Source organism: Somniosus microcephalus, chromosome 1, assembly GCF_052327205.1.
Source record: "Somniosus microcephalus isolate GS21.2 chromosome 1, FLI_Smic_1.0, whole genome shotgun sequence".
Lineage (NCBI taxonomy): Eukaryota > Metazoa > Chordata > Chondrichthyes > Squaliformes > Somniosidae > Somniosus > Somniosus microcephalus.
Genome location: NC_140987.1, coordinates 200,675,628 through 200,689,321, shown reverse-complemented (window position 1 = coordinate 200,689,321; position 13,694 = coordinate 200,675,628). Strand labels below are relative to the sequence as shown.

Sequence of the window (13,694 nt, the reverse complement as noted above, 5' to 3'; positions counted from 1 at the left end):
TGGTATTTGTAACTCCAACAACTTCCTCACATGCACACTAATAATTACCTGGTGGGCGGTGAACAAAGACAAGGAAGTGCACTGAGTTACAATACTGTACTTTCATCAAGGGTACCTGGGTCTGAATCTAGGTCAGAAATAGGGAAAAAAGTCTTTCACCAATGGATGTTAAGGATCCTAAGTGAATTAAATGGTGTCAAACTGCTCTTAAGTGAATGCTAGTACAGTATGAGGTCACACTGAAATCTGGCACACTCAGCCTACTTTGGCTATATCATTAATACAGGCCATCAGGACATAGTGTAGGAGAGCGAAAGAGCCACATTGGTGCAGAAAATTGCATTGCAAAGTCGGGAATTTCGGCACCTTGCCAGAGTACTGTAGAGGGAGCTCACCACCACCTCCTGTCTATGCCACAATTGACCAGTGATTCTTGATGTAGTCATTAAGTGAAAGGTGGGGTGAGCTGAAAAGAGTTCTATTTAGCAGCTGTTTTTTTATTTGGGATGCACAAATATACCAAACTAAATCAATACAAAGTAGTTGAGAAAAAGAACTTGGAGCTGAATAATTAAGACAGGAATTGTCAATTTTTTGGGGAGGGAACGTTAATTACTCTATTCTGCAACAGTCAAATGTAATTTCTAGTTACAATGTATGTGCATGTGATTCAGTGACATTTTAGTAGCACAAATCCTATTTTCACAACAGAATGATGTAATTACATTACATGTTGATAAACAGATCAAAAATGATTTCTAACAATTTCACAGCATCTTAAATTTGAAGCAGATTCCAAAAAATATGTTGCTGTTTTCCTTAAATTACAAAAGAATACTGCTTTATGAACAGGTCCTGTTTATTAGTTTATAAAAGGGTCAGCATGTGTAAGATGGACATGTTATTTTTTTTAAAAAGCGAATGAAAAAGTTATCAATATCTGTCTTAAATCTTTTGACTCAAACATTCTATCTGATGAAATGTCAGACACTGTTACTAACATATGTTGGTAGTGAATGTTCTGCTTAGGAAGGCATGGCTTATTTATAGATCAGTATTTTCCGACATATATACAGAACATACGATTCCACACCTATCACCTCCTCTGTGGTTTCATTAAAAATCTTATTTATTCTTGCTTGTTTCATTCATAGTTGTATATTGAAATTCAAAGGTTTTTGTAGATAGACTTTGTATTGTAGATTTTGCTAGTCATTTTATTGTTAATTTTAGACTCTCACAATCCTAATATTCGAAATATCACTCAAACACATGTGAATGAGTAAGTTAGAAAGCACCTAAAAACTGCTTTAAAGGGACGACTGCTAACTGCTTTAAAAGGACAGTAAGCTCCAGAATAATTTACAATCTAGCAATAATTTGGATGTTCATTTCACAAATTTTAAAAACGCCATTGCGATTATGTGTGAATTAGTTTCCCTTAGCTATTCCCTAGAAATTGTTGTTATTTACTAGAAACTAAAATGGATGTCATTTGAATTAAATAAGAATACATTGGGTTACTTTTTGTCCTATTGGAAAGTGTTTTGTTTGTAAACTATATATGGAACTGCCTGAAATGTAATTTAATATGCAAGAAACCTGCACTGAAAGGGTAAAGTAGATTACTGCAGCAGTCATTAGCAGAGCAGCCATCTAACTCATGGTACTTACAGGTATTTTATGATTCCTGATCATATTATCAAACTCTTCATTAATTTTTTTGTATTTTTCTTCAGTGCGTGGGGTGAGAGCGTAAGAGGAGTCAGGATCAGGGCTGTCACAGCCTTTGTTTTCTTTCTTGTTCAATGCCTGCCAGGTTCAGAGAAATATCAAAAGTAAAAATAAAGGAGGGCCCTTGTACTTACACACAATCTTTGCCTGCTGATCATTAGATCAATATCTTCATTTATTTTTCTGCACTTCTCGTCAGACTCAGGGCTGTGACCCACTGAATCGTCTGCGTCTGGGTCTGGGCTGTCACAGCCATTTAGTCCCTTCTTTCTCAACGTCTGAAATACACAATTTGCAAAGTTCAAACTTCTACACAGATCACAAGGGACACACCGGAATAAAGGATGTCTAAACTCAGAGAGACTGTGATCAAAACTGTAGTCCATTTAAGATCAAAGATGGTCAATAAATATAAAATGAAAGGAACCAAACTAACACTACTATCTATGAAAAGATCCATATAAATATCATGTAAATACCAATCATCTGTTACAACCTTTAGTGTGATTACATTCATTACTATTTGCAATAATTCAACCAATTGAAATAGCCTTTTTCTACTTCAAACTTATGCAACAGTTGTTTTATTGACCACTTGAGGGCATAAATAGCCCTTTAGCTTCAAAACTGAGCATTTTTCCTTCTGTATTAATAGCTCCAAAAATTATTTTTTGGAAATTTTAACACTTAGGGCTGGATTTTACCAGCCCTGAGGAGGTGGGTTTGGAGGCTGCTGGGAAATTTTTAAAAAATGGGAGCAAGTCCCGAACCTGCTCCCAACCTGCCTCCAACCAATCAGGTAGTTAACAGGCAATTAAGAGGCTTTTTCCCATTTTGAGCCTTCTGCTGCGGGCTTCCCGACGTCGGGGAACCCCGTCAGGGTAAGTGAGGCATGCTGTGGGTCTGTTGTTATGTTGGTGTTTGGACGACAGCTGCAGAATTGGTGTGAAGGATGCAAAGTGACAATGGTTAGCTATTCACTAGAGTTTAGAAGAATGGAAGGGGATCTCATTGAAACATATAAAATTCTGACAGGGCTAGACAGACTGGATGCAGTGAGGATGTTTCCCCTGGCTGGGGGGGGGTCTAGAACGAGGGGTCACAGTCTCAGGATGTGGGATAGGACATTTAGGACTGAGATGAGGAGAAATTTCTTCACTCAGAGGGTGGTGAACCTGTGGAATTCTCTACCACAGAAGGCTGTGGAGGCCAAGCCATTGAATATATTTAAGAAGGAGATGGATAGATTTCTAGGCACAAACGGCATCAAGGGGTATGGGGAGAGCGTGGGAATATGGTATTGAGATAGATGATCAGCTATGATCATACTGAATGGCGGAGCAGGCTCGAAGGGCCGAATGGCCTACTCCTGCTCCTATTTTTCTATGCTTCTATGTATCAGAGGTAAGGAAATGTTATCTAAACACATTAAACATTACTTTATGTTTTTGCAGGTGACAAGCTGTTAAGTGTTTGTGTAGCCTCATCTCATTGGAGAAGTGACAGATGGCTTCTGCAATCTCAACTGCAGCTGCCATCTGTTTTATCCTAAGGAGAGTGTAATTGGAGAGCCTAGGTGAAAGGGCTCACCTTTGAACAGTGATCATCAGTGTTTGACAACACCTCAATGCTGTCAAACACTGTCAAATCATCTGTTAGACAAGTGTGGTGCATGTACCTTTAAGAAAACCAGCAGATGAAGCATCATCAACTGATGTCATCTGACACCGGCTTTCCCTTAATTGGCCGTCAAGCCCGCAGGGTGGGCTTAACAATCAGGGCAAAATAGCGTCAGTTCATCAGACGTCGCTGGGAGCGGGACTAGAACCCGGAAGGCGGCAGTCCCGCCCCCAACTCATCTCGGTAAGTAAAATCCAGCCCTTAATACTATAAGTAAATGCACAAAAAGCAAAGAAAATATTTTAACGTTCCTAATTTTTTTAATGTGTTGAGCAAAACTATAGTTTTATTATATTTTTGATTTTGGTTCAGAAATGCTGCTGTGACCCCAAAAGATTTTAAGAAAAACTTCAGCTCATTATTTATACATAGCTGAGACATGAGCTTTTACATTTTTAAAGTATCTTTGTTCTTCGATTTCAATGAATTTTTGCTCCAAATTCTTGTATCTGCAAAAGAAATATTCTGTTCTCATCAGTTACTGTCTTAGTTCACTGTCATTCTGGCAATTTTTATTCCACCAAATATTTCTGAGCCAGGTAAAAAAAATGAATAAATAAGTGAAACAGAACAGGTAGTACCTTGTCATGCAACACGGTTCGCTAAATGAATGACACCAGAATGTTTTTTATTACGATATGGATACCTGAAATTTAGTGAGAGCGTTATAGAAATCTTGTTACATAGGCAAAGTTTTTCAGTTTGATTGCTCTTTTTAATGGTGCACGTTGTCACTGGAGGTTTTAGATAACTAGCCATTACTACCCCTAAATTGTACTGCAGATTCAACTGGAACATGCAAGCAGGGTGCATGTGAAATAAATTCCAAACTTGGCTATCTACAGATCTAAGGCAGCAGCTAACGAGAGAAGATTTCCCAATCAAGCAGCTGTCTGAAAGCGACAGGTACATATATAACTACAGGTTATACAGTATTTCCACGACGAGAAAAAATGTGTGACCAGTGGGGTGTGGCAAATGTCTCACCTCTACTACTTCCTGCTTCTGTGGTTTTATTAACAACTTACTTAAAGAGACATTTGCAAACCATGCAACTCCTATGCAGCTTAATAAATGGAATTTTGTACAGTTTGCACAGTAAATGCATGTACTTTCCATCTACACACACATTCATTCACACGTACACAGAATACACATGGCATATAGCCTAAAAATAGACAAATTAAAAAAAAATTATTGCTGTAACAGCTATACCCAAAATCACTGGCTCTGGAATTCCAATTGTCTGTTGCGGTAAGTCCTGAGGGCAAGCTCCCGGGGCTTTGAAAGAATCATTTTTTAAACATTTAGCCAAATTAGCCTAAACATTGGTAGAGTTGGGGGATGGAGACCTGGTCAACCCTCCCACCCCCCACATATAGGCGGGTGCCACAGTTTATAACAGTCATAGGAAGGCAGGTGCCGGACATGTGCCCAAAGTGGCATTTGGACCCAAATGGCTCATGCATATGATGTGCCCTTCCACTGACCCCGCAAATTCCAGCAGGGTCAGTGGTGAAGGGTACCATCAGGCACAAACAAAGCATAACCATCAAGATCATAACCCATGGAATTTTGAGGCTACTACATTTATTGCCAAATTAATAAAAATACATCTTGTGCTCACTTTTAACTATCTAGAGTGGGTTGATAATACATGGAAAATGACTAACTTAATATTGGTATCTTTGGCATGATGTAATTACAGGACAATACATAAAGAATGGCTATTTCTAGTCGCTACCACCTGATGGCCACACACTGATTTGTCAGCTTCCTTCTGTTCCTGTCTGCCAGTATTCTTTCAGCTGCTCAGCTAGTGTCCCCTTTGCTGACACTGCCAGCTGTCCAGCAATATTCCATGGCTGACAGGTGCAAATGTCACAGCAGTGATTTCCTCAAATAATAAATATGTTAACAAAAAACTGATAGTGATTGGTAGTTTTTCTTATGAAAGAGAAGTTGGTGAGTTTTAAAAAACTTACTCAATGTAGCACTTTTACAATTGTATGTAAATCATGACATTAACTACCTACAGCCCTTCTGCTAAACATATACTAAGTATGTATTATGAAGTGGTGCTTTTGTGTCACTTTTATGATAGAAATCTGTGCAATAACTGTGTCAGGTCTGTAAAGAACACACTATTTGAGCTCTAAAAAGCAGGTGTAGGGTTATTATTTCATATACTCCAAAATTTTGCTTGAATTTTTATGTATTGAAGCAAACACTTTTTTCTTTGATGGTAGATGCATGACCTTTTTAAGTGAACTACAATTTCAGACCACAGATATGTGAAAAGCAATCCTCATATATCCCTCTATGAACAAAAAATGCAGCAGTCAACAAGTTTAAGACAACTCAACTGAAGCCGAGTTCCTGCAACTTTCCAGTAAATGCCTGCTAGTTAAACAGCTCAGAATTCTTTGCCATTTCCCAACTGACAGGATTACATTTCCCAGGCGCTCCTAAAACACAGAGATACCATTTTCACAGGGTTTAGTAAGAGCTTGGACCTAGTCACCCGGGAATTCATACGGGGCCATGGGGGAGGGCCGACTCCGGCATCAAGTGATCTGAAAGCATGCAAGTTGGCTTTGTGTTCTGTCAGAGCTCAGCATTTTACAATCTAACACGTGGCTACATCATTAGCCAGCAGCAATTTTACTCATCCAAGATATCCACACCTGTCAGCAAATTTGCACCTGTTGTCTGGGGAAGATCACTTGACAACAGCCAATCAGAACTAATGGTTCAGCTACATGGCCATAGATGGCTCTATCTCTGTGATGTCTCCAATAACTATCTCTGTTAATCTCCAAAGGACCTATTCTACAGCTTTGTCATTTGAACATTGTCAAAAATACATTCTCTCAGCCTACCAAATATGTTGTAACCTCTTGCTTTAGTTATGGTAACAAACTCATTTTTGTCTAATTTTTTTCCCTATTGATCAATGCGTAAACACTGTTTGACATTGTAGTTTTCAAAATGCAAAACATTTTTAACCATATAACATTCTAAAAAGGTTTCTGTATTTTTTCTAAATAGGATCACAGTGTGGAATGAGAGGAATGCATAGAAACATACAGTATTTCCTATTTATAATAGAGACATGAAATTCAATTATTTAAATTTTGGACAGAAATAGCACACCCTCAAAGGACCAATGTCATCAATTGGGTTTGCATATAATCTGCCTTTTGGAAGAAAACTGCCTTAAGTCCCTGTCATTTAAAAAAAAGAGACTAGTATTTGTTTTGCACTATATCATGTCATTTAGAAACATCTCAAAGTACTTCATGTACAATGAACTACTTTGAAGTGTACTTACTTATATAGGCAATATGGCAGCCATTTTGCACATAGCAAGATTCCACAACAGCAACAAAATGAATAACCAGTTATTCTATTTTTGGTGGTCTTGTTTGAGAAAGAAATATTGGCCAGAACACTTGGAGAACTTTGCTCTTTGAATAATATCATGGAATCTTTAATATAGAACAGGTAAACAGAGCTTACCCAAGTATCACCACTGTGGTTTATAACAGACACTAAGGGCTGGATTTTGTGAATGGAGATGTGCTGGAGGCGAGACTGCTGCTTGTCGGGTCTAAGTCCCGCCAGCCTCTGGCCAACCAGCGGGATTTTCCCGATTGACCTTGTTAAGCCCTCCCTGCGGGCTCAGCAGGCCAATTAGGGGGAAGTCACTGAAAGAGCACGTCAAAGTCTGACGTGTCATCTGTCAAGACTTCTTGAAAGAAGAAATGTCAGCGTTTGACAACTCTGTGAAGCTGTTAAACACTGACATTCTGTGTAGTTTGATGAGTCCTTGTGTTCAGGACTCATCAAACCTTTCAACTTTGTAGAAAGCAGATGACTGTTGGTTCGGAGGATCCAACAGCCAGTCTGTAAAATCTACAACGAAGATGTCGGGACTCCGGAACTTCCGCGGCTGAAGGCTGTAGGCAGAAACAAAGGTAAGTGAACATTTTATAACACTTAACACTCACCTCACATACTTACCACTCCACACTTGCACCCATTACTCACCTCTACATCTCACTTTCAGGCCCCTCCGACCCACGCAGACCTCCTACTCGACTCCTCCAACCTGGCGGGGTTCTCCGAGGTCGGGAAGCCTTCACCTAAAAAGGTAAAATGGGACTAATCCTTTTTTCTGCCTGTTAACAGGCAGTTAATAGGATTTAATCCCTTTCCTGCCTCGAGGAGACGGGACCCGAAGCAGGACATCTTCCCGCCTCCTGCCAAAAGGGCACGGAGGCGGGATGGGGGCAGTTTGCCATCCGCCCCACTTTCTGCAACTTTACTGGCAGTCCCATCTCCATACCCACCTCCTCGGGGCTGACAAAATCCAGCCCTAAACATCTGACTTCTTCCTATTATTGTTTGGTACTTTTCTTTGCAGGACTTTGTAACCAAATGCTTTTTAAAAAAAAGAGAATTCATGTGTAGTCAAGGAAAATAAATTAATTTTCTCTAAAAGATACAAATATTTGCACCAATATCCTGACCTCATCTAACTTTGCATTATTTCTACGTTCACCTGATAACATGTAAAAGCAAGTCATATTAAAACTAGGGAGCCCTGCTGGGATACAAATTCTAGTGAATGTAGGTCACCACACTGTGCAGTTAAACATATAGCTTAAAGGAACACGATGCTTTACTTAAAAAATGTAATAATATCCTCATTCGTTATGCATTTTTTTTACAATGTAATAATTAGGGAATTGATATCTTAATACAATTGGTTTCACTGCCTTCTACCTTGCCTCCAGGTCAGCTGAGTGACAGAAATGATGTCATGTCTGTCTCTCTACAGCGTACAAAACGTGAAATAAGGTGATGTTACACCTAGAAGGATGAGAATGTAGAACTGCAGTCTGCTCACTTAATAGCTCCCAGCCCCAAGTAAAATGGCAGTTAATCCCTAGTGGCTCAGTGGCATAGTACTGAACCATACAGGCCAAGAAATTCTGAACTTCAATCTGAGTTAACTAGTTTCAGCTATTTGATTTTGGAACCTTGAGAAAGATCATAGCAAAGCTTGTGTCTACACAAGAACACTTTCAACCAGGAGTCATTAGATAACAATCTGGTCCAGAATCCTGACTGATTTTCCACTCCCAAACCCAGTGGCACTGAGTCTAATTGTAGCTCCCAACCACAATATTTCCTTCTTCTGTGGTTTTATCAACAACTTACTTATTGAGATATCTACACACCATGCAAGTCCTGTGCAACTTAATAAATGGAATTTTGTATAGTTTGCACAGTAAATGTGACTAGATATTTAAGTCTCAATAGTCAACATGTACTTTCCATCCACATCTACACATACATAATCATTCATACATACACAGAATATACACAGCAAGTATCCAAGAAATATACAAATAAAAATAAAAATGACTGCTGAAATAGCTACACGCAGAAACACTTGCCATTAAAATCTGCTGCTCTCTTGCTAGAACGCCTACTAAATAGCATTCACTGTCAAGGTTCACACATAAAGCATGGCTGTTGGAGCAAAACTATGCTCCAGCATTATTTTCAGAAAAAATGGAACAGACAGGCATATAGTGCCTTTAAATATCTTTATGCAAGTGCCAAATGGTTATGTTGCCGAATGTGTTGAGACTGTACTAACACCAACATTGGATGTTTCATTGTGCTGGTGCAGAGCACACATCTTACTTGACCTATCTGCACAAATTTGTAAAATGGTATTTAGGAAAAAGAAAGACTTGCATTTATATAGCGCCTTTCATGACCACTGTACGTTCCAAAACACTTTACAGCTAATGAAGTATTTTTTTGAAGTGTAGTCACTGTTGTAATGTAGGAAATACGGCAGCCAATTTGCGCACAGCAAACTCCCATAAACAGCAATGCGATAATGACCAGATAAGCTGCTTTTTTTTTTAGTGTTGTTGATTGAGGGATAAATATTGGTCAGGCCAGGAAAAGGAGAAAACAACTGTTGATTTTTATTTTTTCCATGCACCAGTCCCAGTTCAATAGAGTGAGCAGGTAACCAGCTCCTAGGCCTTTGCCAATGCTCCTCTTAATCAAGTAACAATGATTTCCCCTTCTACCATGTGAGGAAGTACTTAGTCTGTACTTGGTTATTCTATGTATTGACACAGCCAAGACAAGTCTTTGGCATGTGGGGAAACTGCAGGTGTGAAGCTGCATCATACCCCACAGCATGGTGTACTGGTACACCTACGTGCAGCACCACCATAAGACACAAAATACCCAACCTCTGGAAAGGGGCTTTTCTTTGTCAATTAATTTTACAATTTAAAAAAATCTTACATCTGATTGTAAAGGGTTATGCTGCTCGGGAATTTTTGTTTTGGGAAGTTAAGTTCCAAACTGTGTTTTTTCAAATGTTACCTACACAGAATTATACATTATAAATTAACAATAAATGTAATGCAACTGCAGAACATATGGATATACAATAGAGATATTTTAGGAAGGCTAGAAAAATAACCACAGTATGGATAGGAATACAGGGTTTCACACTACTGGAAAAAAACCTCCCACAAGTAAATGATATCATCAGTAAACCAAAATTTCAAGAACTTCATTCACATATCTGTTAATAGGAAATGATATTTATTGAAAAGTATTCAGTAAATTGTTTCTCATTCACTTCTAAATGTATGACTCGATGACAGATCATTATTTCACTATCACATGATGTCATCACAACAAAAACACAGAGCTTTTCTGCTCTTCAAACAAAAAATATTTACTAAACACCTTTTCACCAAGACTCTGACTCTTCAGGTAAATACTAATATAATAGATACAAAACTAGCCATCTATGAAAAGTGTAGCTACACAAATGATCTTGGTGGGGGGGGGTGAAGATTGGTATTAGGCCCGAAAACGGGCTAGGGGATCACGATGCACGGTCTGTCCGCACCCACTGAAAGAAGTTCAGGCAGCATGTAAAATTCATACTGCCTGCTACTTTGCATGATTGAAGCACGCAGCCCAACGCTGAACGCACTCCTGACTGGCTGTGCGTTCAGCAGGGGGGTCAAAGCTCGCAATGTTCACGCAAGGCCAGCTTTACTTAAAGCTAGATTGCGCCTCTTAAAGGCAGTCTGCACCTCTTAAAGCCGCACAAACCAAAATGGCTCAACAGGCCAAGGAAAGGGCACCCTGGGTCTCCTAAGCAGCACTCGAGGCCTTTGTGCAGGGGGTGAAAATGCGAAAAGAGGTCCCCTACCCACATGGGGCCAGGAGGCTCTCCAGAAACACTAAGAAGGATGTGGGACCAGATCGCTGAGGCGGTCACTGCCAGCAGTGTCGCCCCCAGGACGTGGCTCCAGTGCCCAAAGAAGTTTAATGACCTCAGACGAGTAGCTAAGGTCAGTGAATGCATCTTCAAAAGCCATCTCCTACCAACTGCACCACTAGCCTCACACAGTGCTTAATGCACCACACCCCCATCGCTCACCTACCAACAAACTCTATCAAACACGAGGCACACATCACATTCCTAGCTTCAGTTCACCCTCACACTTGCCACTACTGCAAGCCTCACATCCGCATCTCACAGCTTGAACACAGTCAGTTATTCAACCACGACAGCCACCTCACACAAACACATTACACCACACTCGCTGACAAACTTCCCTTTCTCTTGCAGGAAAAGATGAAGCATAACCAGCACCAGCAGACCTTAACTGGCAGGGGACAGGCTCACCTGCATCACTGCACCCCCTTGGAAGAGATGGTGCTGGCCATTCTTGGCAGGGGCATGGCTGAGCCAGTAGCCAATGACGGGCTGAAAGAGTACAAGATGCCAGTATCTTCATACGTTATCCTCCTTCTCACATCCCATGTCCCCCTCATTCCACAATCTCTTCTGATTTACAATTGGCACTCCTCTCACCACAACCATACCCTTGTGCTTTTCTCATTTCAGACACCCAACAAATCCAGCCTGCCCAGCCAGTGGGTCAACAAGAAGAGGGCGAGGAGAGTGAAGAAAAAGCAGAAACACTGTCACTCGATTTCACATTCCCAGCCACCAGCTCAGATACTGATACTCTGCCTACTTTAGAGGATAAGTTAGATGTGGGATTGGTTAGATGCGGGATCTGCACGTAATGAGACACCAGGCACAAGCGGCCTGCAGCCAGAGCAGGGCAAAAGTGTAACACAGGTGTCAGATCCCAGGAGGGCGAGGTCGCACAAGAGTTCTGCTGCAGAGAACTCAGATGAAGACTTTGATGAGGTAGCCTACAGAAGAACGCTGGTGGGTATGCACACTGAAATGCTTGGTGCATTGGCAGGCCTGCCAGAAAGCCTGAATGCAATGTCAAGGAGCATGGAGGAGTCCAGCATCAACCTCGCCCAGAGCTTTGGGCAGAGCTTGAGCCCATCCTTTCCTGCGTGGGCAGATCCATTAACACACTTGTGGGCCCAACCATCATGCTGTGTCTGATGGCTTAAGTCTCAGTTTCCATTGCAGCATATGTAAAACGTCCGAGTGCTGCAATGGAAGCTCAGGCAGAAGTCATGCAATTCTAAGCTTTCTGTCACGCAAGCGCAACACTGATGCCATCGTGGCTGGGTTTACCAGTGTTGAAAGAGTCCAGCAGTCTGTACTCCATCAGATTACTTAGGCATTGCCCTGGGGATGGCAATGGATCAGTGGAGGCAGCATTTGTACTGCCACTCCACCAGTGCCCTTGCTGTTGACTATTAGCCAGCTAGCCGAGACTGCTGCCGCCCATGCGGAGGTGGTATAGTCCGAAGCTGAGCCTGCTAGGCCCAGAGCTCCTTGAGGTCGTCCTGCAAGGTCATCTGCAGTCTCTCCGACTGAAAGCCAGCAGCCTTCCACCAGCCATGCTGCAGCCACTGGGGTAACACTGCGTAGGAGCACTAAGATAGACAAAAGCACACACAAGAGAGTCACTAAAGGCATGCACAAGGGTGATTAGTTGATTTTGTGATGTAATATTGGATGCATTTATGGATAAAGTTGGATTGGAAAGTTTGCTTTGTGATGGCTTTTATTTCAGCATTGTGGCCAAGAGGATGCTGTGATGAACAGTAACAGAGGGAAGGTAAGGTGTGGGACTAATGTTGAATGGGGAATTAGGGTTGTGTTCACTGGTACTACAGTTGAATGATTCGATCCTCGATATCCCGGCCACAAAGGAGCTATCTGGGCAATGTTCCCGTTAAGCTGTACAACCGCGGAGCGGTCTGTAGGTCCCATGCAGGCTGCTCAACGGCTTTACAATGGAAAAACCGGTTTTACACGGAAATTTGAATGGGCCGCATAGCCCGTTAAAGGGGCCGCACACCCAAAAAAAATTAGAGGGAACATTGTGTCTGGATTGCCTCCTTCCTTCCCTTTCCTCCTCCTCCTCCTCCCTCTGCAAGCAGCTTGTCCCCTTTGCTGCCTCTGCTCCAACTCCATGTTGTGCTGCAGCCCAAAGGGGACTGCAACTAAACCCCCCAGGACTGAGAGCAAGTGGTGTTCTCAGAGGCCTTCCTTTAAGAGCCAAAGCCTTGCAAACATCCAGCAGCACTTCCTGCACACTTTAAAAACTTTTTAAATGCCTTACACCGAGTCACTGCTCAAATAAAGTGTACAGGAACCAGTACAAAAGCAAAATGTAACTCACCTCAAAGTTGCGTGTGCCCCTTTAAGTAGCAGCTGTGCGTGTTTTGTAGAGGGTGTACAATCGAGCGGCGACATCCAAAATAGCAGGCCGTGGGTCAAATCAACGTTGCATGCAGGATTGACGCCATGATCTGCCTCATTAGCATTCTTCTGCTGAATGTAGGCAACAGCCACGCTACTGACCTGCCCAAAATGGCGGCCGCCGTGGCCTGCGCTGGAACTGGGTGGAAGCGAGGCAGCTGCCATTATTTTGCCAAAATTGGACTTAACAGCCGCTGCTAAGGTGCTAAATTTCAGGGCCATTGTCTCCACTTTTAACAAGGTTTTTGAGATTACGATACATATTGGGCCGTATTTACCAATCGGAGGCTCCCGAGGTGCGTATAGCTCCGATGCTGGGCCTTTCCAACTCCAAGTGCGTAGGGCCTACGTATCCCAGGGGCGCATGCGGTTCGCAAGCGTCTCTGGGATCACGTGGGCCATGGGGAGCCAATCAAAGAAGGGAATCTCCCTTCATACACTTGACAGGAAGTCCTGTCAAATATGTGGAGATCACCCCAAAAACACTTTAAAACATTGAATAAATTTTTTA

General features: G+C 41.7%; 1 protein-coding gene across 7 annotated transcripts in view; it reads right to left on the bottom strand.

The window, feature by feature from the left end:
- Positions 1-13,694, bottom strand: part of mef2cb (myocyte enhancer factor 2cb) — a 300,235-nt gene that overhangs the window by 79,406 nt on the left and 207,135 nt on the right. For 5 of the 7 annotated variants that reach the window (XM_085989178.1, XM_085989192.1, XM_085989200.1 and 2 more), the window contains one exon: positions 1,869-2,012. In XM_085989178.1, coding sequence (XP_085845304.1) covers positions 1,869-2,012 — 144 coding nt within the window. Of the gene's footprint in view, positions 1-1,674; positions 1,813-1,868; positions 2,013-13,694 lie in introns of all 7 variants that reach the window. The other 2 variants (XM_085989224.1, XM_085989219.1) reach the window with 2 other exon arrangements.